We start from the raw sequence: 26,492 nt of genomic DNA on the forward strand, positions 1-26,492 counted from the left end.
TGTTTTATGAAAGGGAGGATGTGTGTCCACCAGTCCGCGCTCTGTTCCCTGGGGTGGTCTCCATATATCCATGGTCTGGCCACATCCCCTCCCCTGGGGTAAAGGGGGGCAGCGCAGCACACGGTCTTGGGGTACAGGCAGTGGCTTCCAGCTGGGGAGCTCTGGCACGCACGTGCCTACACTCAAGATATTCCGGCGCGGGTTCCTATTGGCCGACTCTCCGGAATGCTGAGCTCGCGCCCCCTCGCGTGCACTCGTGTCGGCTCTCTCTGTGCCCCCGGGGATTCTCTCGAGGCACGCTGCACTGTTGCTCTACCGCTTCGTTAGGACTCTCGGGCTCCTATTGGCCGACGCTCCGGAAGTGCTGAGCTCGCGCCCCCTCACGTGCACTCGTGTCAGCTCTCTCCGTGCCCCCGGGGGATTGTCTCATGTGCATGCTGCACGGTTATTCTTCGGCTCCATAGGATTCTTGGGCTCCTATTGGCCGACGCTCCGGAAGTGCCAGCCCCGCGCCCCTCGCGTGCGCACGTAAGTGTCCCGCCCTCTCCAGTCCCCCTGGAGCCGCGGCCGGAAATGCGCCCCTCTCACTGGTCCGTACTGCGCCGCGGCCGGGCTCGCGGGTTCCGGCCTGGGGGCGGAGGCGGCTGAGACGTGGCTGCTGCGGCCGGGGCAGGAGGGGGCGGGCCCGGGCGAGGAGGGGCGGGGACCGGGCGGGCCCAGGGCTGGAGGCCGGAGCCGGGGAGGGAGCAGAGGGGCTGGATGGCAGGGGCAGACTGGAGGAGCGCGGGGCACGGTAAGGAGCAGGACCCGGCGGGAGAACCCCCCATACTAGCCCCCCCTTTAAAAGACCCCACCAAGAGTGACCCCACACTAACCTCCCATCCCTCTATGGGAGCAGGATCCCCAGACTAACCCCCCAGGAAGGGAGCAGGACCCCCCTTACCTCTTACTATAGTTATCCCCCCCCCCTCCCCGTAGGTAAGCAGCGGACCCCCACCGGCTATGAACCCCGCCAGTTGCTGAAGTTGTGTTGCCCCCCAGGAAGAAGGCAGCTGGTCCCGGCTGATGCTGACCCCCAGCAGAGTGACACCCCCCACACACACAACTTGCTGCAGTTACACTGCCCCGACTGACCCCTCCTAGCAGAGCATGCCCCCCCAGAATGACCCCCTCCAACCCTGACTGGCCTCTCTCTGGCAGACCATGCCCCCTCAGAATGACCCCCTCCAACCCTGACTGGCCTCTCTCTGGCAGAGCATGCCCCGACCGACCCCTTCCCAACCCTGACTGACCCCTCCACAGCAGAGCATGCCCCCCCAGAGTGACCCCCTCCATCCCTGACTGACCCCTCCATTGCAAAGCATGCACCCCAGAATGACCCCCTCCATCCCTGACTGGCCTCTCTCTGGCAGACCATGCCCCCTCAGAATGACCCCCTCCAACCCTGACTGACCACTCCCTAGCATAGCATGTCCCGACCGACCCCTTCCCAACCCTGACCCCTCCACAGCAGAGCATGCCCCCCCAGAGTGACCCCCTCCATCCCTGACTGACCCCTCCATTGCAAAGCATGCACCCCAGAGTGACCCCCTCCATCCCTGACTGGCCTCTCTCTGGCAGACCATGCCCCCTCAGAATGACCCCCTCTAACCCTGACTGACCACTCCCTAGCATAGCATGCCCCGACCGACCCCTTCCCAACCCTGACCCCTCCACAGCAGAGCATGCCCCCCCAGAGTGACCCCCTCCATCCCTGACTGACCCCTCCATTGCAAAGCATGCACCCCAGAATGACCCCCTCCAACCCTGACTGGCCTCTCTCTGGCAGACCATGCCCCCTCAGAATGACCCCCTCCAACCCTGACTGGCCTCTCTCTGGCAGAGCATGCCCCGACCGACCCCTTCCCAACCCTGACTGACCCCTCCACAGCAGAGCATGCCCCTCCAGAGTGACCCCCTCCATCCCTGACTGACCCCTCCATTGCAAAGCATGCACCCCAGAATGACCCCCTCCATCCCTGACTGGCCTCTCTCTGGCAGACCATGCCCCCTCAGAATGACCCCCTCCAACCCTGACTGACCACTCCCTAGCATAGCATGTCCCGACCGACCCCTTCCCAACCCTGACCCCTCCACAGCAGAGCATGCCCCCCCAGAGTGACCCCCTCCATCCCTGACTGACCCCTCCATTGCAAAGCATGCACCCCAGAGTGACCCCCTCCATCCCTGACTGGCCTCTCTCTGGCAGACCATGCCCCCTCAGAATGACCCCCTCTAACCCTGACTGACCACTCCCTAGCATAGCATGCCCCGACCGACCCCTTCCCAACCCTGACCCCTCCACAGCAGAGCATGCCCCCCCAGAGTGACCCCCTCCATCCCTGACTGACCCCTCCATTGCAAAGCATGCACCCCAGAATGACCCCCTCCAACCCTGACTGGCCTTTCCCTAGCAGAGCATGCCCCTCAGAGTGACCCCATATCTGACTGACCCCCCCCTAGCAGAGCATGCCCCCCAATACTGACACCTCCCTAACCCTGACTGACCCCTCCCTAACCCTGACTGACCCCTCCCTAGCAGAGCATGCCCCCTCAGAATGACCCCCTCCAACCCTGACTGGCCTCTCTCTGGCAGACCATGCCCCCTCAGAATGACCCCCTCCAACCCTGACTGGCCTCTCTCTGGCATAGCATGCCCCGACCGACCCCCTTCCCAACCCTGACTGACCCCTCCACAGCAGAGCATGCCCCCCCAGAGTGACCCCCTCCATCCCGACCGACCCCTCCATTGCAAAGCATGCACCCCAGAGTGACCCCCTCCATCCCTGACTGACCCCTCCATTGCAAAGCATGCACCCCAGAGTGACCCCTCCATCCCTGACTAGCCTCTCTCTGGCAGACCATGCCCCCCAATACTGACCCCTCCCTAACCAACCCCTCCCTAGCAGACCATGCCCCCTCAGAATGACCCCCTCCAACCCTGACTGGCCTTTCCCTAGCAGAGCATGCCCCCCAATACTGACCCCTCCCTAACCAACCCCTCCCTAGCAGAGCATGCCCCTCAGAGTGACCCCATCCCAACCCTGACTGACCCCTCCCTAGCAGAGCATGCCCCCCAGAGTGACCCCCTCCATCCCTGACTGGCCCCTCCCTAGCAGAGCATGCCCCCAGGGTGACCCCTCCATCCCTGACTGACTCCTCCCTACCAGAGCATGCCCCCCAGAGTGGCCCCCTCCATCCCTGACTGGCCTCTCCCTAGCAGAGCATGCCCCCCAGACTGACGCCTCCCCAACCTTGACTGACGCCTCCCCAGCAGAGCATGCCCCTAAGGGTGACCCCCTGTCAAGTCACGTCAAGTCAAGTCAGAATTTATATAGCGCACTACATACCCAGGGGGTCTCAAGGCGCTTGAGGAATGGGGGGGGGGGGTTTACTTATCGAATATCCAGGTTTTAAGCTGTTTTCTGAAGGCTAGGTGGTTCTGAGTAAGGCGGGGGTGGATGGGAAGGGAATTCCAAGTTTTGGCCGCTAAGTAGGAGAAGGATCTTCCCCCCCCCATGGTGGCTTTGTGGATGCGCGGAACAGCGGCGAGGGCTTGGTTGGACGAGCGCAGCTGGCGGGTGGGGGTGTAAAAGGAAAGGCGCGTGTTGAGACAATCAGGTCCAAGTTCGTATAGGGCTTTGTGTGCGTGCGTGAGGAGGCGAAACGTTATCCTCTTGTTGACGGGGAGCCAGTGAAGGTCTTTCAGGTGAACTGAGATGTGGTCTGTGCGGGGGATGTCTAGTATGAGTCTGGCTGAAGCATTTTGGATGCGTTGGAGTTTTTTCTGCAGTTTTGCGGTGGTACCGGCGTAAAGGGTGTTTCCGTAGTCCAGACGGCTTGTAACCAGTTCGTGGGTGACTGTTTTTCTTGTTTAGGTGGGGATCCAGCGAAATGTTTTTTTGAGCATGCGTAGGATGTTGAAGCATGATGATGAGACGGCGTTGACTTGTCTGGTCATCGAGAGTGAGGAGTCCAGGATGATGCCCAGGTTCCGTGCGTGGTCCGTCGGTATGGGAGCTTTTCCTAGGGCCGTTGGCCACCAAGAGTCATCCCAGGCGGAAGGGGATGCACCTAAGATGAGGACTTCCATTTTGTCGGAGTTCAGTTTCAGCCGGCTGTGCTTCATCCACTCGGCTACTTCTTTCATCCCTTCATGTAGGTTGGTTTTGGCGGTGATTGGGTCTTTGGTGAGTGTCATCAGCGTAAGAGATGATGTTGAGGTTGTGTTGACGTGCGATGGATGCGAGGGGGTTCATGTAGACAGACATTGAAGAGGGTGGGGCTGAGTGATGATCCTTGCGGGACGCCGCAGATGACTTCGGTGGCCTCTGACTTAAAAGGGGGAGGCGGACTCTCTGAGTTCTTCCTGCGAGGAACGAGATGATCCATTCCAATGCTTTTCCTTGAATTCCGATGTTTCTGAGACGTTGTATCAGGGTGCTATGACAGACTGTGTCGAAGGCTGCAGAAAGGTCAAGGAGGATGAGGGCTACTGTGTCTCCGTTGTCCAGAAGTGTTTGAATGTCGTCTGTTGCTGCGATGAGGGCGGTTTCGGTGCTGTGTTTGGCTCGGAAGCCGGACTGTGAGGAGTCGAGGGATTTGTTGGTTTCGAGGAAGGCGGCGAGCTGATTGTTTACGGCTATCTCAATGACTTTGGCTGGGAATGGGAGGAGCGAGATGGGGCGGTAGTTTTTGAGTTCGGTGGGGTCTGCTGTGGGTTTTTTCAGAAGGGCGCTGAGTTTGGCGTGTTTCCAGCTTTCTGGGAATGTGGCGGACTTGAGGGAGCAGTTGATGACGTCTCGGAGGTGGGGTGCGATAATGGAGTCTGCTTTGTTGAAGATGTGATGGGGGCATGGGTCTGTAGGGGATCCTGAGTGGATGGAGTTCATCAGGCGAATGGTGTCTTCTGTGGAGATTGGGTTCCAGTCGAAAAGGTTATTCGGAGGAGGTACAGGTTCGGAGGTGAGCGGGGTGGACTGGTTTACGGGTTGGTTGTCAAAGCTGTTATGGATGTCGGCGATTTTGTCATGGAAGAATGAGGCGAGGGAGTTGCAGAGGGCTTGAGCGGGGGTGATGTCGTTGGAGCTGGCGGTGGGGTTGGTGAATTCTTTGATGATGTTGAAAAGTTCCTTGCTGTTGTGGGCGTTGTTGTCTACTTGGTCTTTAGTGCTGATTTCTTGGCTGTTCGGATTAGTTGGTGGTGTTTGCGGGTGGCGTTTTTGAAGCGACTTGGGTGATAGTGTTTGGGTCTTTTTTCCAAATTTTCTCAAGGGAGCGACAGAGCTACTTGGATTTCTTAAGGTCATTGTTGAACCAGGGGGCGTTCTTGCTTCCTTGCTTGATTTGATGTTTTTTCAAGGGTGCTAGTTTGTCGGCGGTTTGGGTTAACCATTGTGTGAGGTTGATGGCGGCTTGGTTAGGGTTTGTTGAATAGGCAGGGGGTTTTTGAAGAAGCGATGTGGAGATCTGGTCGATGGTGATTTTGTTCCAATTTCTTCACAGAGTTGGTTGAGGGTGGTTGTGGGTCGTGGTCTTATTGTAAATGAAGTGGATGCAACTGTGGTCCGTCCAGTGGAGGGCTGTGGTGTGAGTGAAGGAGATATGTTTGCTGGCGGTGAAGATAGGGTCGAGTGTGAGTCCTGCGTAGTGTGTGGGGGTGTTAACAAGTTGTTTGAGTCCGAGATTGGCGAGATTGTCCAGAAGGGTGGTAGTGTTACTGTCGTTGCTCTTTTCCAGATGGAAATTGAGGTCTCCCAGTAGAATGTATTCTTCTGAGGGGAGGGCGTGTGGGGTGATGAAGTCGGTGATGTCTTCGCTGAATTGTGTACGGGGTCCTGGTGGTCTCCATCCCTGACTGGCCTCTCTCTCTAGCAGACCATCCCCCCAGAGTGACCCCTCCCCAACCCTGACTGACCCCTCCCTAGCAGAGCATGCCCCTCCAGAGTGACCCCCTCCATCCCTGACTGACCCCTCCCTAGCAGGGCATGACCCTCCAGACTGACCCCCTCCATCCCTGACTGGCCTCTCCCTAGCAGAGCATGCCCCCCAGACTGACCCCTGCCCAACCCTGACTGGCCCCTCCATAGCAGAGCATGCCCACTCAGAGTAACCCCATCCCAACCCTGACTGACCCCTCCCTGGCAGAGCATGCCCCCCAGAGTGCCCCCTCCACCCCTGACTGACTCCTCCCAAGCAGAGCATGCCCCCCCAGAGTGACCCCCTCCATCCCTGACTGGCCTCTCCCTAGCAGAGCATGCCCCCCAGACTGACCCCCTCCATCCCTGACTGGCCCCTCACTAGCAGAGCATGCCCCCAGACTGACCCACTCCAACCCTGACTGACTCCTCCCTAGCAAAGTATGCCCCCCAGACTGACCCCTCCCCAACCCTAACTGACCCCTCCCTAGCAGAGCATGCCCCCAGAGTGACCCCCTCCATCCCTGACTGACCCTTCCCTAGCAGAGCATGCCCCCCAGAGCCCAGAGTGACCACCTCCAACCCTGACTGACTCCTCCATAGCAGAGCTTGCCCCTCAGTGACTTCCTCCAACCCAGAGTGACCCCTTCCTAGCAGAGCATGCCCCCCAGAGTGACCCCCTCCATCCCTGACTGACCCCTCCCTAGCAGAGCATGCCCCCCAGAGCGACCACCTCCAACCCTGACTGACCCCTCCCTAGCAGAACATGCCCCCAGACTGACCCCCTCCATCCCTGACTGGCCTCTCTCTAGCAGACCATGCCCCTCCAGACTGACCACCCCCCCATCAAAGCATGCCCCTCCAGAGTGACCCCTCCATCCCTGACTGACCACACTCCAGAGTTGCCCCCTCTAACCCAGTCTCACTCCTCCCCAACCCAGACTGACTCCTCCCTAGCAGAGCATTGCCCCTCAAGAGCGACCACTTACCTCACACTGACCCTCCAGACTGACCCCCTCCATAGCAGCCCCCACCCACTCCTACAAACTGAACCCTATATCTCGCCTAACCCGACCCCCAGCTCAGACAGACCCTACCCACTAGCATGCCCGTTCTGGTACACCCCCTCCCATTTCATGATCGCGCCATCCAAGCGCCAAAAGTAATTATTGATTGCAGATTTTGGGCTACACAGGAAAGCTCCCCTCCAGACTGTTCACCTCCCCCATAGTGCACTTCGACCCCACTCAAACATTCTATGAACTCTTGTCCTCCCTGTACCCTTACTGAACCCATGCTCTCACCCTCTGCCCCCACCCTCCGGTGCCGCCTGTGACCCGTAGCTGTGCTTTTCTGACCTTTTGTTGCCTCTCCCATGACCCTGCTTTGCCCTCTTACAGGCCTGCTTAGCCCTCCTCACCACCCACCCCCTGCTCTCCCTATGCTTTCCTGTTATATTCTGATTCAGCCCTGTTGTGCCCCCTACCTCTACTTCCACACCTCCCAACGCCTAATTGTATCCCCAGTGTCGTAGCTCCCGACCTGTGCCCCCCTTGGACTGCCCCCCTTGGACCCCTGGACTGCCCCCCTTGGACCCCTGGACTGCCCCCCTTGGACCCCTGGACTGCCCCCCTTGGACCCCTAGACTGCCCCCTTGGACCCCTAGACTGCCCCCCTTGATCCATCCTTTCAAAGCTTTATACAGTTTACTATATGTGCTGTTATCTTACACAGGCTTTCCAGTCACTTGTAACCATGTGAGTTGTACTGCCCTGCGCGCTCCAGCATTAGTAAATGTAAATGTCATGGTACTTTTAGAGCGCACTGTCACCAGACGGTCACCTTTCGGTGTTGCCTATTCGGCTTCCTGGCGCTGATACTCATACCGCTGTGGAACCCCTCCTGGCTTTCCTTGTGAAGTGTCCACTCCTGGGCACCCCCAGGGTGAAGGCAGGCATCCTTAGCGCTGTTGGGGCCGGTGTGGAGGCTAAGCAAGCTATTGCCCAGTGTTGCAGCGTGGGGCCGTGATTAGAATAGGCACCGAGGCGAGAACTAACAGGTCCGAGGAAAATGAGCCCGAGACTCCGCCGAGGCGGTAATCGAACCCTGGTCCCTGGCCAGAACTCTGCATCAGGGTCTGCCGCTCTAACCATTGAGCCACACTCCTCCATTAGTGCGCACTGAACCCTGTCTGCTCTTCCATGAGGGCTCACCCTTAATGCCCGTCCACTGTAAGCCTATGCTCTTTCCTTAGTGCCCATCCACTGTAAGCCTGTGCTCTTTCCTTAGTGCCCGTCCACTGTAAACCTGTGCTCTTTCCTTAGTGCTTGTCCACTGTAAGCCTGTGCTCTTTCCTTAGTGCCCGTCCACTGTAAACCTGTGCTCTTTCCTTAGTGCCCGTCCACTGTAAACCTGTGCTCTTTCCTTAGTGCCCGTCCACTGTAAGCCTGTGCTCTTTCCTTAGTGCCCGTCCACTGTAAGCCTGTGCTCTTTCCTTAGTGCCCGTCCACTGTAAACCTGTGCTCTTTCCTTAGTGCCTGTCTACTGTAAGCCTGTGCTCTTTTCTTAGTGCCCGTCTACTGTAAGCCTGTGTTCTTTTCTTAGTGCCCGTCCACTGTAAGCCTGTGTTCTTTCCTTAGTGCCTGTCCACTTGTAAGCCTGTGTTCTGTCCTTAGTGCCCGTCCACTGTAAGCCTGTGCTCTTTCCGTAGTGCCCGTCCACCTTAAGCCTGTGTTCTGTCCTTAGTGCCCGTCCACTGTAAGCCTGTGCTCTTTCCTTAGTGCCTGTCCACTGTAAGCCTGTGCTCTTTCCTTAGTGCCTGTCAACTGTAAGCCCCTGCTATTTCCTTAGTGCCTGTCCACTGTAAGCCTGTGCTCTTTCCTTAGTGCCTGTCCACTGTAAGCCTGTGCTCTTTCCTTAGTGCCTGTCCACTGTAAGCCTGTGCTATTTCCTTAGTGCCTGTCCACTGTAAGCCTTTGGTCTTTCCTCACAGCCTGTCCACTGTAAGCCTGTGCTCTTTCCTTAGTGCCTGTCAACTGTAAGCCCCTGCTATTTCCTTAGTGCCCGTCCACTGTAAGCCTTTGGTCTTTCCTTGGTGCCCGCCCACTGTAAGCCTTTCTTCTTTCCTTAGTGCCTGTCCACTGTAAGCCTGTGCTCTTTCCTTAGTGCCTGTCCACTGTAAGCCTGTGCTCTTTCCTTAGTGCCTGTCCACTGTAAGCCTGTGCTCTTTCCTTAGTGCCTGTCCACTGTAAGCCTTTGGTCTTTCCTCACAGCCTGTCCACTGTAAGCCTGTGCTCTTTCCTTAGTGCCTGTCCACTGTAAGCCTGTGCTCTTTCCTTAGTGCCTGTCCACTGTAAGCCTATGCTATTTCCTTAGTGCCTGTCCACTGTAAGCCTGTGCTCTTTCCTTAGTGCCTGTCCACTGTAAGCCTGTGCTCTTTCCTTAGTGCCTGTCCACTGTAAGCCTGTGCTCTTTCCTTAGTGCCTGCCCACTGTAAGCCTGTGCTCTTTCCTTAGTGCCTGTCCACTGTAAGCCTGTGCTCTTTCCTTAGTGCCTGCCCACTGTAAGCCTGTGCTCTTTCCTTAGTGCCTGTCCACTGTAAGCCTGTGCTCTTTCCTTAGTGCCTGTCCACTGTAAGCCTTTGGTCTTTCCTCACAGCCTGTCCACTGTAAGCCTGTGCTCTTTCCTTAGTGCCTGTCCACTGTAAGCCTGTGCTCTTTCCTTAGTGCCTGTCCACTGTAAGCCTCTGCTATTTCCTTAGTGCCTGTCCACTGTAAGCCTGTGCTCTTTCCTTAGTGCCTGTCCACTGTAAGCCTGTGCTCTTTCCTTAGTGCCTGTCCACTGTAAGCCTGTGCTCTTTCCTTAGTGCCTGCCCACTGTAAGCCTGTGCTCTTTCCTTAGTGCCTGTCCACTGTAAGCCTTTGGTCTTTCCTCACAGCCTGTCCACTGTAAGCCTGTGCTCTTTCCTTAGTGCCTGTCCACTGTAAGCCTCTGCTATTTCCTTAGTGCCTGTCCACTGTAAGCCTGTGCTCTTTCCTTAGTGCCTGTCCACTCTAAGCCTGTGCTCTTTCCTTAGTGCCTGTCCACTGTAAGCCTGTGCTCTATCCTTAGTGCCTGTCCACTGTAAGCCTTTGGTCTTTCCTCACAGCCTGTCCACTGTAAGCCTTTGGTCTTTTCTTAGTGCCCGTCCACTGTAAGCCTTTGGTCTTTCCTTGGTGCCCGCCCACTGTAAGCCTTTCTTCTTTCCTTAGTGCCTGTCCACTGTAAGCCTGTGCTCTTTCCTTAGTGCCTGTCCACTGTAAGCCTGTGCTCTTTCCTTAGTGCCTGTCCACTGTAAGCCTGTGCTCTTTCCTTAGTGCCTGTCCACTGTAAGCCTTTGGTCTTTCCTCACAGCCTGTCCTTTGTAAGCCTTTGGTCTTTCCTTAGTGCCTGTCCACTGTAAGCCTGTGCTCTTTCCTTAGTGCCTGTCCACTGTAAGCCTTTGGTCTTTCCTCACAGCCTGTCCACTGTAAGCCTGTGCTCTTTCCTTAGTGCCTGTTCACTGTAAGCCTGTGCTCTTTCCTTAGTGCCTGTCCACTGTAAGCCTCTGCTATTTCCTTAGTGTCTGTCCACTGTAAGCCTGTGCTCTTTCCTTAGTGCCTGTCCACTGTAAGTCTGTGCTCTTTCCTTAGTGCCTGTCCACTGTAAGCCTGTGCTCTTTCCTTAGTGCCTGTCCCCTGTAAGCCTGTGATCTTTCCTTAGTGCCCGTCCACTGTAAGCCTGTGCTCTTTCCTTAGTGCCCGTCCACTGTAAGCCTGTGCTCTTTCCTTAGTGCCTGTCCACTGTAAGCCTGTGCTCTTTCCTTAGTGCCTGTCCACTGTAAGCCTCTGCTATTTCCTTAGTGCCTGTCCACTGTAAGCCTGTGCTCTTTCCTTAGTGCCTGTCCACTGTAAGCCTGTGCTCTTTCCTTTGTGCCTGTCCACTGTAAGCCTGTGCTCTTTTCTTAGTGCCTGTCCACTGTAAGCCTGTGCTCTTTCCTTAGTGCCTGTCCACTGTAAGCCTGTGCCTTTCGTTAGTGCCTGTCCACTGTAAGCCTGTGCTCTTTCCTTAGTGCCTGTCCACTGTAAGCCTGTGCTCTTTCCTTAGTGCCTGTCCACTGTAAGCCTGTGCTCTTTCCTTAGTGCCTGTCCACTGTAAGCCTGTGCCTTTCCTTAGTGCCTGTCCACTGTAAGCCTGTGCTCTTTCATTAGTGCCTGTCCACTGTAAGCCTGTGCTCTTTCCTTAGTGCCTGTCCACTGTAAGCCTGTGCTCTTTCCTTAGTGCCTGTCCACTGTAAGCCTGTGCTCTTTACTTAGTGCCTGTCCACTGTAAGCCTGTGCCTTTCCTTAGTGCCTGTCCACTGTAAGCCTGTGCCTTTCGTTAGTGCCTGTCCACTGTAAGCCTGTGCTCTTTCCTTAGTGCCTGTCCACTGTAAGCCTGTGCTCTTTCCTTAGTGCCTGTCCACTGTAAGCCTGTGCTCTTTCCTTAGTGCCTGTCCACTGTAAGCCTGTGCCTTTCCTTAGTGCCTGTCCACTGTAAGCCTGTGCTCTTTCCTTAGTGCCTGTCCACTGTAAGCCTGTGCTCTTTCCTTAGTGCCTGTCCACTGTAAGCCTGTGCCTTTCCTTAGTGCCTGTCCACTGTAAGCCTGTGCTCTTTCATTAGTGCCTGTCCACTGTAAGCCTGTGCTCTTTCCTTAGTGCCTGTCCACTGTAAGCCTGTGCTCTTTCCTTAGTGCCTGTCCACTGTAAGCCTGTGCTCTTTACTTAGTGCCTGTCCACTGTAAGCCTGTGCCTTTCCTTAGTGCCTGTCCACTGTAAGCCTGTGCTCTTTCCATGTTTCTTCTCCCACATTAGCGGTGTAGTTTCTGCCTCCTGAATTAACTGTCCCCTCTTTCTATGTTTCTTCTCCGCATTCACAGTGTAGTTTCTGCCTGAATTAAATGTGCCCTCTTTCCATCCATGTTTCTTCTCCGCATCAGCTGTCTAGTTTCTGCCTCTTGAATTAACTGTCCCCTGTGTCCATGTTTCTTCTCCAGCATTAATGGTGTCGTTTCTGCCTCCCGAATTGACTGTGCTTTCTTTCCCAATCGGTTGCTGCTGCTTCTTTTGTGCTTATTGTCAATACAGGATCAGCTCCTGCATTAACTGCGCACAATGTACCAGCATTAGCCGCACATTAAGGATGTGGATGCTTTCTTCAGCTTCTGCCCCTTCATGAATTGTATTTCTTCCAGTGACTCATCAGTGGTGTCCAGGATAGAGTGGATCTTAGGATGGTGTCCGGCCGCGTTCTCCGAGCTGTCCCTCCTCTTCTTCTGATCCAGGTTCTGGGCTGCTGGTCTTGCACCCCCAGCTTGACTCGACGTTGTGAGAAGGATGCTTCATCGTGGGAGGACCTCTTCAGCGAGGAGCGCCTGGATGCATGGCTCTGCTCCCTGATTGGTTCCATGCTGGTGGGGCTCAGTGGAGTTCTTCCCCTACTGGTGATCCCCATTGAGGCCGGAGCAGCACTGAAGTCTGACGGTAAGGGCACGCGCTTTCCTCGCAGCCACTGGCTCAAAAGACTCTGATCTGCCTGTCACTAGTCACACTCCGACTCCACTTCTCCTGTTAGGTGGGTCCCAGCGCTTGAAGCAGCTCCTAAGCTTTGCAATCGGTGGACTTCTAGGAGACGTGTTCCTTCATCTTCTACCGGAGGCATGGGCCTACACCTGCAGCGCCACCATTGGTGAGACATTTCAACCTTGACTTTTTCTGTAGAAGTCCTCGAGACAAGCATAACACTAGCTCTTTTCAGATTGTACCAACCTACCTCAGAAATAGATATAAGACTACTCCTTGTGATCAGAGATGGGAGAAGAACCAGGGAAGAGCTTTGCAGACATACTGAAAATAGATCCACGCCATTAAAATCACTTTATTGTTGGAATTAGCATTCAGGTTCTTTCTGCACTTTATGGCAACTGTTTCCCCTACCAGGCCCCAGACTTCTCTCTTCCTGTGGGGCTGACCTGAGGCTAGAGAGGGAGGGGGCAGAGAGGGACTCATTGCTGCAGAGACTGAAGGGGCTGACCTGAGGCTAGAGAGGGATGGGGGGGGTGGAGAGGGTCTCATTTCTGCAGAGACTGAAGGCGCTGAGAGGGAGGGAGGGGGGGACTCATTGCTGCAGAGACTGAAGGGGCTGACCTGAGGCTAGAGAGGGAGGGGGGGAGAGGGTCTCATTTCTGCAGAGACTGAAAGCGCTGAGAGGGAAGTAGGGGGGACTCATTGCTGCAGAGACTGATGGGGCTGACCTGAGGCTAGAGAGGGGGGAGAGACTCATTGCTGCAGAGACTGAAGGGGCTGACCTGAGGCTAGAGAGGGGGGAGGGACTCATTGCTGCAGAGACTGATGGGGCTGACCTGAGGCTAGAGAGGGGGGAGAGACTCATTGCTGCAGAGACTGAAGGGGCTGACCTGAGGCTAGAGAGGGGGGAGGGACTCATTGCTGCAGAGACTGATGGGGCTGACCTGAGGCTAGAGAGGGGGGAGAGACTCGTTGCTGCAGAGACTGAAGGGGCTGACCTGAGGCTAGAGAGGGAGGGGGAGGGACTCATTGCTGCTGAGAGGGAGGGGGGAGGGACTCATTGCTGCTGAGAGGGAGGGGGGAGGGACTCATTTCTGCAGAGACTGAAGGGGCTGACCTGAAGCTAGAGAGGGAGGGAGGGAGGAGGGAGGGACTCATTGCTGCAGAGACTGAAGGGGTTGAGAGGGAGGTAGGGAGGGAGGGACTTATTGCTGCAGAGACGGAAGGGACTGACCTGAGGCTACAGAGGGAGGGAGGGGGGGGACTCATTGCTGCAGAGACTGAAGGGGCTGACCTGAAGCTAGAGAGGGAGGGAGGGACTCATTGCTGCAGAGACTGAAGGGGCTGACCTGAAGCTGGAGAGGGAGGGGGGGGCTCATTGCTGCAGAGACTGAAGGGGCTGACCTGAAGCTAGAGAGGGAGGGGGGGCTCATTGCTGCAGAGACTGAAGGGGCTGACCTGAAGCTAGAGAGGGAGGGAGGGACTCATTGCTGCAGAGACTGAAGGTGCTGAGAGGGAGGGGGGAGGGACTCATTGCTGCTGAGAGGGAGGGGGGAGGGACTCATTGCTGCAAAAACTGAAGGGGCTGAGAGGGAGGGGGGAGGGACTCATTGCTGCAGAGACTGAAGGGGCTGACCTGAGGCTAGAGAGAGGGAGGGAGAGAGGGAGGGAGGGAGGGAGGGACTCGATTCTGCAGAGACTGATGGCGCTGACCTGAAGCTAGAGAGGGAGGGGGGACTCATTGCTGCAGAGACTGAAGGGGCTGACCTGAAGCTAGAGAGGGAAGGAGGGACTCATTGCTGCAGAGACTGAAGGGGCTGACCTGAAGCTAGAGAGGGAGGGAGGGACTCATTGCTGCAGAGACTGAAGGGGCTGACCTGAAGCTAGAGAGGGATGGGGGGGACTCATTGCTGCAGAGACTGAAGGGGCTGACCTGAAGCTAGAGAGGGAGGGAGGGACTCATTGCTGCAGAGACAGAAGGGGCTGACCTGAAGCTAGAGAGGGAGGGAGGGACTCATTGCTGCAGAGGCTGAAGGGCTGACCTGAAGCTAGAGAGGGAGGGAGGGACTCATTGCTGCAGAGACTGAAGGGGCTGACCTGAGGCTAGAGAGAGAGAGGGAGGGACTTGATGCTGCAGAGACTGAAGGGGCTGACCTGAAGCTAGAGAGGGAAGGAGGGACTCATTGCTGCAGAGACTGAAGGGGCTGACCTGAAGCTAGAGAGGGAGGGAGGGACTCATTGCTGCAGAGACTGAAGGGGCTGACCTGAAACTAGAGAGGGAGGGACTCATTGCTGCAGAGACTGAAGGGGCTGACCTGAAGCTAGAGAGGGAGGGGGGACTCATTGCTGCAGAGACTGAAGGGGCTGACCTGAAGCTAGAGAGGGAGGGAGGGACTCATTGCTGCAGAGACAGAAGGGGCTGACCTGAAGCTAGAGAGGGAGGGAGGGACTCATTGCTGCAGAGGCTGAAGGGCTGACCTGAAGCTAGAGAGGGAGGGAGGGACTCTTTGCTGCAGAGACTGAAGGGGCTGACCTGAGGCTAGAGAGAGAGAGGGAGGGACTTGATGCTGCAGAGACTGAAGGGGCTGACCTGAAGCTAGAGAGGGAGGGACTCATTGCTGCAGAGACTAAAGGGGCTGACCTGAGGCTAGAGAGGAAAGGGGACTCATTGCTGCAGAACTGAAGGGGCTGACCTGAAGCTAGAGAGGGAAGGAGGGACTCATTGCTGCAGAGACTGAAGGGGCTAACCTGAAGCTAGAGAGGGAGGGCGGGACTCATTGCTGCAGAGACTGAAGGGGCTGACCTGAAGCTAGAGAGGGAGGGACTCATTGCTGCAGAGACTGAAGGGGCTGACCTGAAGCTAGAGAGGGAGGGGGGGGCTCATTGCTGCAGAACCTGAAGGGGCTGACCTGAAGCTAGAGAGGGAGGGAGGGACTCATTGCTGCAGAGACTGAAGGGGCTGACCTGAAGCTAGAGAGGGAGGGAGGGACTCATTGCTGCAGAGACTGAAGGGGCTGACCTGAAGCTAGAGAGGGAGGGGGGGGACTCATTGCTGCAGAGACTGAAGGGGCTGACCTGAAGCAAGAGAGGGAGGGAGGGACTCATTGCTGCAGAGACTGATCTGAGGAAGGTCAGGGATGGGAATGTGCGATGTTCCATGGCGGAGGAGACCGGTCTTGGTGGAAGGACCGTGGTCACTTGGCCATGGCCCATTAGCACCTTTTTCGTCCCCATTATGCACTTTGTGTATGTATTCCCTTTTAGAACACTGCTCCTAATGCAACAAGCAGTGGCAAGCCAAGAACAGAAAGACGTGCCTACCATGATCTCCGCAGTGGTGGTATCGGCCGGATAGGCAGATCTGCAGGCCCCTGATCTTACCCCCTGACACTGGCCCACCTCCCATTTGTCCACCAAGTGTCTCCTCATTGCAGATTGGGTTGGTTCTGGTCTAACACGTCTTGTTCTGATGATCACCCCTGCTGTTGTTTTTAAAAAAATCATACCTATGCTATAAACTGCAGTGGAGCATTTGTGCATAAAGATGTCTTAAGCAACATATGACTGTGTTTATATGTCCTAACTGTAATGACCCTGCAAGTGTCACCATGTAACAATAGATTAGTGCTGGCAGGCGTCAAGCGTGGACTCTTTAAAGGCTCTTTGCACAATATTTGCCACAGAGGTTATTGGGGTGCCCACCAAGTACCCCGCCAGGCGTGCAGCTCCTTTGACACATGTTCTGAGCAGGTTCAGGTGTCAGAAACGACGCTGCTGTGGATTTTGTGTGTGTCTGCTACAGAGAAGCGCTCGGTTTGAGCCGGGTTAGTTTTTGGCAGGAGGTACCCATGGGGTTGAGTCATTCTCAGATGGTCAGAAAGAGGTTTTCTAGCTGAGTGGATATTAATTGTCATGTGATTTGTGGTCTACTGAGCAGGCGTTCTTGTTTCATGTGCGTCTTCTTCGAGCAGCCAATGTGAGTGGTTTGCATTTGAGCGACTGTCTCTAGCCCATTTGACTTCACAGGCTTGGTTCAGAGATGCGCAGCTTTGGCAGTGTGCCTGGCTGTGTTAGTCTTGTCTCCTCTTAGGTAGGCGTCTCTTGTGTGCCTGGGTGTGTTAGTCTGGTCTCCTCTTAGGTAGGGGTCGCGTGTGTGTCTGGCTGTGTTAGTCTTTTCTCCTCTTAGGCAGGCATCGCTTGTGTGCCTGGTTGTCTTATAGTCTTGTCTCCTCTTAAGTAGGCGTCGCTTGTGTGCCTGGCTGTGTTAGTCTTGTCTCCTCTTAGGTAGGCGTATCTTGTGTGCCTGGCTGTGTTAGTCTTTTCTCCTCTTAAGTAGGTGTCGCTTGTGTGCCTGGCTGTGTTACAGTCTTGGCTCTGAGACCGGTACCTGTATCGCTTGTGCCTGGCTGTATGCAGGTAGACGTTGCTTGTGTGCCTGGCTGTGTTACAGTCTTGGTTCCAAGAGGCGCGACTTTAACCTGTCTGAAAGACTGTGACGCAAAAGACACACATTGATGGACGGAATGCAGAACAAATCAAAACATTCACCCCCAGTCAAGAGATCTGGGTTAAGTCCATCATTCTTTCCTCACCATGCCACCCCAGTTTAGACCTGGCCATATGCAAATCAGTCTTGACCCTGTGCCTCATGCCAAGCCAGGTCCTCCCTGGACCATAAACAAGATTCCAAGGACCGGTTTCAGCCAGGATCGCTTGATTCCAGAGGCACAGTGAATGTGACAGCCTGTGCTCTGAGCAGTGCATATATCACTTGTATGACTTACTCTCCTGATTTTGGCAGCCTCTCTGCTGAGATGCACACGGCTTGGGTGTTTGAGACTGGCTGTGTGGCAGCCTCTCTGCTGAGATGCACACGGTTTGGGTGTTTGAGACTGGCTGTGTGACTGTCTCTGCTGAGATGCACACAGCGTGGGTGTTTGAGACTGGCTGTTTGGCAGCCTCTCTGCTGAGATGCACATGGCTTGGGTGTTTGAGACTGGCTGTGTGGCAGCCTCCCTGCTGAGATGCACACAGCGTGGGTGTCTGAGACTGGCTGCTTGGCAGCCTCTCTGCTGAGATGCACACGGCTTGGGTGTTTGAGACTGGCTGCTTGGCAGCCTCTCTGCTGAGATACACACAGCTTGGGTGTTTGAGACTGGCTGTGTGACTGTCTCTGCTGAGATGCACACGGCTTGGGTGTTTGAGACTGGCTGTGTGGCAGCCTCTCTGCTGAGATGCACACAGCATGGGTGTCTGAGACTGGCTGCTTGGCAGCCTCTCTGCTGAGATGCACACGGCTTGGGTGTTTGAGACTGGCTGTGTGACTGTCTCTGCTGAGATGCACACGGCTTGGGTGTTTGAGACTGGCTGTGTGGCAGCCTCTCTGCTGAGATGCACACGGCGTGGGTGTTTGAGACTGGCTGTGTGGCAGCCTCTCTGCTGAGATGCACACGGCTTGGGTGTTTGAGACTGGCTGTGTGACTGTCTCTGCTGAGATGCACACAGCGTGGGTGTTTGAGACTGGCTGTGTGACTGTCTCTGCTGAGATGCACACGGCTTGGGTGTTTGAGACTGGCTGTGTGGCAGCCTCTCTGCTGAGATGCACACAGCGTGGGTGTCTGAGACTGGCTGCTTGGCAGCCTCTCTGCTGAGATGCACACGGCTTGGGTGTTTGAGACTGGCTGTGTGACTGTCTCTGCTGAGATGCACACGGCGTGGGTGTTTGAGACTGGCTGTGTGGCAGCCTCTCTGCTGAGATGCACACGGCTTGGGTGTTTGAGACTGGCTGTGTGACTGTCTCTGCTGAGATGCACACAGCGTGGGTGTTTGAGACTGGCTGTTTGGCAGCCTCTCTGCTGAGATGCACATGGCTTGGGTGTTTGAGACTGGCTGTGTGGCAGCCTCTCTGCTGAGATACACACGGCGTGGGTGTTTGAGACTGGCTGTGTGACTGTCTCTGCTGAGATGCACACGGCTTGGGTGTTTGAGACTGGCTGTGTGGCAGCCTCTCTGCTGAGATGCACACAGCGTGGGTGTCTGAGACTGGCTGCTTGGCAGCCTCTCTGCTGAGATGCACACGGCTTGGGTGTTAGAGACTGGCTGTGTGACTGTCTCTGCTGAGATGCACACAGCGTGGGTGTTTGTGACTGGCTGTGTGGCAGCCTCTCTGCTGAGATGCACACGGCTTGGGTGTTTGAGACTGGCTGTGTGGCAGCCTCTCTGCTGAGATACACACAGCTTGGGTGTTTGAGACTGGCTGTGTGACTGTCTCTGCTGAGATGCACACGGCTTGGGTGTTTGAGACTGGCTGTGTGGCAGCCTCTCTGCTGAGATATACACAGCTTGGGTGTTTGAGACTGGCTGCTTGGCAGCCTCTCTGCTGAGATGCACACGGCTTGGGTGTTTGAGACTGGCTGTGTGGCAGCCTCTCTGCTGAGATGCACACGGCTTGGGTGTTTGAGACTGGCTGTGTGACTGTCTCTGCTGAGATGCACACAGCGTGGGTGTTTGAGACTGGCTGTTTGGCAGCCTCTCTGCTGAGATGCACACGGCTTGGGTGTTTGAGACTGGCTGTGTGACTGTCTCTGCTGAGATGCACACAGCGTGGGTGTTTGTGACTGGCTGTGTGGCAGCCTCTCTGCTGAGATGCACACGGCTTGGGTGTTTGAGACTGGCTGTGTGGCAGCCTCTCTGCTGAGATACACACAGCTTGGGTGTTTGAGACTGGCTGTGTGACTGTCTCTGCTGAGATGCACACGGCTTGGGTGTTTGAGACTGGCTGTGTGGCAGCCTCTCTGCTGAGATGCACACAGCGTGGGTGTCTGAGACTGGCTGCTTGGCAGCCTCTCTGCTGAGATGCACACGGCTTGGGTGTTTGAGACTGGCTGTGTGACTGTCTCTGCTGAGATGCACACGGCGTGGGTGTTTGAGACTGGCTGTGTGGCAGCCTCTCTGCTGAGATGCACACGGCTTGGGTGTTTGAGACTGGCTGTTTGGCAGCCTCTCTGCTGAGATGCACACGGCCTCGGTGTTTGAGACTGGCTGTGTGACTGTCTCTGCTGAGATGGACACGGCTTGGGTGTTTGAGACTGGCTGTGTGACTGTCTCTGCTGAGATGCACACAGCGTGGGTGTTTGAGACTGGCTGTTTGGCAGCCTCTCTGCTGAGATGCACACGGCTTGGGTGTTTGAGACTGGCTGTGTGACTGTCTCTGCTGAGATGCACACAGCGTGGGTGTTTGTGACTGGCTGTGTGGCAGCCTCTCTGCTGAGATGCACACTGCTTGGGTGTTTGAGACTGGCTGTGTGGCAGCCTCTCTGCTGAGATACACACAGCTTGGGTGTTTGAGACTGGCTGTGTGACTGTCTCTGCTGAGATGCACACGGCTTGGGTGTTTGAGACTGGCTGTGTGGCAGCCTCTCTGCTGAGATACACACAGCTTGGGTGTTTGAGACTGGCTGCTTGGCAGCCTCTCTGCTGAGATGCACACGGCTTGGGTGTTTGAGAATGGCTGTGTGGCAGCCTCTCTGCTGAGATGCACATGGCGTCGGTGTTTGAGACTGGCTGTTTGGCAGCCTCTCTGCTGAGATGCACACGGCGTGGGTGTTTGAGACTGGCTGTGTGACTGTCTCTGCTGAGATGCACACGGCGTGGGTGTTTGAGACTGGCTGTGTGGCAGCCTCTCTGCTGAGATGCACACGGCTTGGGTGTTTGAGACTGGCTGTGTGGCAGCCTCTCTGCTGAGATGCACACGGCTTGGGTGTTTGAGACTGGCTCTGTGACTGTCTCTGCTGAGATGCACACAGCGTGGGTGTTTGAGACTGGCTGTTTGGCAGCCTCTCTGCTGAGATGCACACGGCTTGGGTGTTTGAGACTGGCTGTGTGACTGTCTCTGCTGAGATGCACACAGCGTGGGTGTTTGAGACTGGCTGTGTGGCAGCCTCTCTGCTGAGATACACACGGCGTGGGTGTTTGAGACTGGCTGTGTGGCAGCCTCTCTGCTGAGATGCACACGGCTTGGGTGTTTGAGACTGGCTGTGTGGCAGCCTCTCTGCTGAGATACACACAGCTTGGGTGTTTGAGACTGGCTGTGTGGCAGCCTCTCTGCTGAGATACACACAGCTTGGGTGTTTGAGACTGGCTGTGTGACTGTCTCTGCTGAGATGCACACAGCGTGGGTGTTTGAGACTGGCTGTTTGGCAGCCTCTCTGCTGAGATGCACACGGCTTGGGTGTTTGAGAATGGCTGTGTGACTGTCTCTGCTGAGATGCACACAGCATGGATGTTTGAGACTGGCTGTTTGGCGGCCTCTCTGCTGAGATGCACACGGCGTGGGTGTTTGAGACTGGCTGTGTGACTGTCTCTGCTGAGATGCACACGGCGTCGGTGTTTGAGACTGGCTGTGTGACTGTCTCTGCTGAGATGCACACGGCGTGGGTGTTTGAGACTGGCTGTGTGACTGTCTCTGCTGAGATGCACACGGCGTCGGTGTTTGAGACTGGCTGTGTGACTGTCTCTGCTGAGATGCACACGGCGTGGGTGTTTGAGACTGGCTGTTTGGCGGCCTCTCTGCTGAGATGCACACGGCGTGGGTGTTTGAGACTGGCTGTTTGGCGGCCTCTCTGCTGAGATGCACACGGCGTGGGTGTTTGAGACTGGCTGTTTGGCGGCCTCTCTGCTGAGATGCACACGGCGTGGGTGTTTGAGACTGGCTGTGTGACTGTCTCTGCTGAGATGCACACAGCGTGGGTGTTTGAGACTGGCTGTTTGGCAGCCTCTCTGCTGAGATGCACACGGCTTGGGTGTTTGAGAATGGCTGTGTGACTGTCTCTGCTGAGATGCACACAGCGTGGGTGTTTGAGACTGGCTGTGTGGCAGCTTCTCTGCTGAGATACACACGGCGTGGGTGTTTGAGACTGGCTGTGTGGCAGCCTCTCTGCTGAGATGCACACGGCGCCGGTGTTTGAGACTGCCTGTTTGGCAGCCTCTGCTGAGATGCACACGGCGTGGGTGTTTGAGACTGGCTGTGTGACTGTCTCTGCTGAGATGCACACGGCATGGGTGTTTGAGACTGGCTGTTTGGCGGCCTCTCTGCTGAGATGCACACGGCGTGGGTGTTTGAGACTAACTGTGTGGCAGCCTCTCTGCTGAGATGCACACGGCGTGGGTGTTTGAGACTGGCTGTTTGGCAGCCTCTCTGCTGAGATGCACACGGCTTGGGTGTTTGAGACTGGCTGTGTGACTGTCCCTGCTGAGATGGACACGGCGTGGGTGTTTGAGCCTGGCTGTGTGGCAGCCTCTCTGCTGAGATGAACACGGCGTGGGTGTTTGAGACTGGCTGTGTGATTGTCTCTGCTGAGATGCACACGGCGTGGGTGTTTGAGACTGGCTGTGTGACTGTCTCTGCTGAGATGCACACGGCGTGGGTGTTTGAGACTGGCTGTTTGGCAGCCTCTCTGCTGAGATGCACACGGCGTGGGTGTTTGAGACTGGCTGTGTGACTGTCTCTGCTGAGATGCACACGGCGTCGGTGTTTGAGACTGGCTGTGTGACTGTCTCTGCTGAGATGCACACGGCGTGGGTGTTTGAGACTGGCTGTGTGGCAGCCTCTCTGCTGAGATACACACGGCGTGGGTGTTTGAGACTGGCTGTGTGGCAGCCTCTCTGCTGAGATGCACACGGCGCCGGTGTTTGAGACTGCCTGTTTGGCAGCCTCTGCTGAGATGCACACGGCGTGGGTGTTTGAGACTGGCTGTGTGACTGTCTCTGCTGAGATGCACACGGCGTCGGTGTTTGAGACTGGCTGTGTGACTGTCTCTGCTGAGATGCACACGGCGTGGGTGTTTGAGACTGGCTGTTTGGCGGCCTCTCTGCTGAGATGCACACGGCGTGGGTGTTTGAGACTGGCTGTGTGACTGTCTGCTGAGATGTACACAGGAAGGGTGTTTGAGACTGGCTGTGTGGCAGCCTCTCTGCTGAGATGCACACGGCTTGGGTGTTTGAGACTGGCTGTGTGACTGTCTGCTGAGATGCACACGGCGTGGGTGTTTGAGACTGGCTGTGTGACTGTCTGCTGAGATGCACACGGCGTGGGTGTTTGAGACTGGCTGTTTGGCAGCCTCTCTGCTGAGATGGACACGGCGTGGGTGTTTGAGACTGGCTGTGTGACTGTCTCTGCTGAGATGCACACGGCGTGGGTGTTTGAGACTGGCTGTTTGGCGGCCTCTCTGCTGAGATGCACACGGCGTGGGTGTTTGAGACTGGCTGTTTGGCGGCCTCTCTGCTGAGATGCACACGGCGTGGGTGTTTGAGACTGGCTGTGTGACTGTCTCTGCTGAGATGGACACGGCGTGGGTGTTTGAGACTGGCTGTGTGACTGTCTCTGCTCAGATGGACACGGCGTGGGTGTTTGGGACTGGCTGTGTGGCAGCCTCTCTGCTGAGATGCACATGGCGTGGGTGTTTGAGACTGGCTGTTTGGCAGCCTCTCTGCTGAGATGCACACGGCCTCGGTGTTTGAGACTGGCTGTGTGACTGTCTCTGCTGAGATGGACACGGCGTGGGTGTTTGAGACTGGCTGTGTGACTGTCTCTGCTGAGATGCACACGGCGTGGGTGTTTGAGACTGGCTGTTTGGCAGCCTCTCTGCTGAGATGCACACGGCGTCGGTGTTTGAGACTGGCTGTGTGACTGTCCCTGCGGAGATGGACACGGTGTGGGTGTTTGAGACTGGCTGTGTGGCAGCCTCTCTGCTGAGATGCACACGGCGTGGGTGTTTGAGACTGGCTGTGTGACTGTCTCTGCTGAGATGCACACGGCGTGGGTGTTTGAGACTGGCTGTGTGACTGTCTCTGCTGAGATGCACACGGCGTGGGTGTTTGAGACTGGCTGTTTGGCGGCCTCTCTGCTGAGATGCACACGGCGTGGGTGTCTGAGACTGGCTGTGTGACTGTCTCTGCTATGCGATGGGCAGGCTGCAATTGTGTGACTGCCACAACTCTGCGACTGGCACGTTTGGCTTGTGTGACGGCGTGTGTTAGCCACAACTCTCAGATGGACGGATTGTACATGTGTGAGATGGGCTGTGTGACGAGCAGGTTGTGCCTGACTCGCAGGCAGGTTGGATTTCTGTGAGATTAGCTGTGTGGCTGTTACTGGCCTAATGTAATTTGCAGTTGCACAAGGGGGCTGTGTCGTGCGGAGCTGCAACGGTCTCCGGGAGGTGCTGTCCTATCGAGCTCCAATGAATGTGAGCCCCTCCCCTCTGCACCTCTTGTGTGCCCTCCAGACTGTGTCTTCGCGCCCTCCTGGCTCTGCCTTCGCCTGCAGCAGGGCAGGTTCACCCACAGCACCCACGCCTCAGTGTGTCCTGGAGTCATGCATTCCTCAATGAGGTGGAGGAGCGGCCTTCGAGAGCTAGCTTCGTGTCCACACATGCAGCTGAAGCAGGTTTGTGTTCACCTGTACACAGCAGACCGTGTGTATCCATGGATCCCTCACCTGTGGACGCTCTGTGTCCGAGTATGGAGCAGCGGGCAGTGCCAGCTCTTCTGAGGCTAAGCAGTACGGATCGGCTGGCAGTGCCAGGTCTTGTGTTGCTAAGCAGTACAGATCAGCTGGCAGTGCCAGCTCTTCTGAGGATGATAAGCAGTACGGATCGGCTGGCAGTGCCAGCTCTTCTGAGGTTGATAAGCAGTACGGATCATTTGGCGTTGCCAGCTCTTCTGAGGATGATAAGCAGTACGGATCGGCTGGCAGTGCCAGGTCTTGTGTTGCTAAGCAGTACAGATCAGCTGGCAGTGCCAGCTCTTCTGAGGTTGATAAGCAGTACGGATCATTTGGCGTTGCCAGCTCTTCTGAGGATGATAAGCAGTACGGATCGGCTGGCAGTGCCAGGTCTTGTGTTGCTAAGCAGTACAGATCAGCTGGCAGTGCCAGCTCTTCTGAGGTTGATAAGCAGTACGGATCATTTGGCGTTGCCAGCTCTTCTGAGGATAAGCAGTACGGATCAGCTGGCAGTGCCAGGTCTTGTGTTGCTAAGCAGTACAGATCAGCTGGCAGTGCCAGCTCTTCTGAGGTTGATAAGCAGTACGGATCATTTGGCGTTGCCAGCTCTTCTGAGGATGATAAGCAGTACGGATCGGCTGGCAGTGCCAGGTCTTGTGTTGCTAAGCAGTACAGATCAGCTGGCAGTGCCAGGTCTTCTGAGGTTGATAAGCAGTACGGATCATTTGGCGTTGCCAGCTCTTCTGAGGATGATAAGCAGTACGGATCGGCTGGCAGTGCCAGGTCTTGTGTTGCTAAGCAGTACAGATCTATTTACAACAAGGGGTGGTGAGGTACAGAGTCTCTGAATTAAGCAGAAAGCTCTCACCCAGTCAAGAGATCAGGGCTAGATCCAACACCGTTTTTTAGCTCACTGCACCATCCCAGTTTCAGAACCTGGCTGTATGCAAATTAGTCTGTTCCTGTCCCAGTGCATGATGGGAACAGGGCAAACCAAACTACAAAAGCCAATTCTTACACTGGGAAGGAAACAAGCTCCCGGGGACCGGTTTCTGGCATTACAGCCGTCTTCGGCCCGGTTTGCTTGAATCCTGATGGTGCAATGAGCAAGGGTCTCACATCTGAGCATACCCTTCCACGCTTAGGGTGGACAAAAATATTTACAACAAGGGGTGGTGAGGGACAGAGTCTCTGAATTAAGCAGAAAGCTCTCACCCAGTCAAGAGATCAGGGCTAGATCCAACACCGTTTTTTAGCTCACTGCACCATCCCAGTTTCAGAACCTGGCTGTATGCAAATTAGTCTGTTCCTGTCCCAGTGCATGATGGGAACAGGGCAAACCAAACTACAAAAGCCAATTCTTACACTGGGAAGGAAACAAGCTCCCGGGGACCGGTTTCTGGCATTACAGCCGTCTTCGGCCCGGTTTGCTTGAATCCTGATGGTGCAATGAGCAAGGGTCTCACATCTGAGAATACCCTTCCACGCTTAGGGTGGACAAAAATATTTACAACAAGGGGTGGTGAGGGACAGAGTCTCTGAATTAAGCAGAAAGCTCTCACCCAGTCAAGAGATCAGGGCTAGATCCAACACCGTTTTTTAGCTCACTGCACCATCCCAGTTTCAGAACCTGGCTGTATGCAAATTAGTCTGTTCCTGTCCCAGTGCATGATGGGAACAGGGCAAACCAAACTACAAAAGCCAATTCTTACACTGGGAAGGAAACAAGCTCCCGGGGACCGGTTTCTGGCATAACAGCAGTACAGATCAGCTGGCAGTGCCAGCTCTTTTTAGGCTAAGCAGTACGGATCAGCTGGCAGTGCCCGGTCTTGTGTTGCTAAGCAGTACGGATCGGCTGGCAGTGCCAGCTCTTCTGAGGATAAACAGTACAGATCAGCTGGCAGTGCCAGCTCTTCTTAGGCTAAGCAGTACGGATCAGCTGGCAGTGCCCGGTCTTGTGTTGCTAAGCAGTACGGATCGGCTGGCAGTGCGAGCTCTTCAGAGGGTAAGCAGTACGGAGCAGCTGGCAGTGCCAGGTCTTGTGTTGCTAAGCAGTACAGATCAGCTGGCAGTGCCAGCTCTTCTTAGGCTAAGCAGTACGGATCGGCTGGCAGTGCCAGCTCTTCTGAGGATAAACAGTACAGATCAGCTGGCAGTGCCAGCTCTTCAGAGGGTAAGCAGTACGGAGCAGCTGTCTGGATGCGTTTATGGAGTACCTGTCAGTGCCAGCCCCTCTGAATCACATCCTTATTTTCACTTGTGGCACCTGGCAGTGCCAGGGGTGGTTCGGCGGTTTCCTGAACTTAACTTCTCTCGCTTGTTGTGCCAAGTGAAACTCCAAAGCTTCCTTATTTCATTTCCGGTGGCGCGGTTAAACACTAGAGGCAAAAGAGCTTTGGGAGGCATTGGGGTTGGCTAGGTACAGTGTACGTAATGTAGTATGAACGGACT

At 55.8% G+C, this 26,492-nt stretch overlaps 1 protein-coding gene across 2 annotated transcripts in view; it reads left to right on the top strand.

Moving 5' to 3' along the window:
- Nucleotides 1-696: 696 nt before the first annotated feature.
- The window catches only part of SLC39A13 (solute carrier family 39 member 13), a 135,164-nt gene continuing 109,368 nt past the window's right edge, over nucleotides 697-26,492 (top strand). For both annotated transcript variants that reach the window (XM_086959726.1, XM_086959727.1), the window contains exons 1-3: nucleotides 697-793; nucleotides 12,208-12,496; nucleotides 12,588-12,701. In XM_086959726.1, coding sequence (XP_086815852.1) covers nucleotides 12,247-12,496; nucleotides 12,588-12,701 — 364 coding nt within the window. In that variant the 5' untranslated portion in view covers nucleotides 697-793; nucleotides 12,208-12,246. The remainder of the gene's footprint in view (nucleotides 794-12,207; nucleotides 12,497-12,587; nucleotides 12,702-26,492) is intronic.

This window comes from Lissotriton vulgaris, chromosome 2_2, assembly GCF_964263255.1.
Source record: "Lissotriton vulgaris chromosome 2_2, aLisVul1.2, whole genome shotgun sequence".
Taxonomy (NCBI): domain Eukaryota; kingdom Metazoa; phylum Chordata; class Amphibia; order Caudata; family Salamandridae; genus Lissotriton; species Lissotriton vulgaris.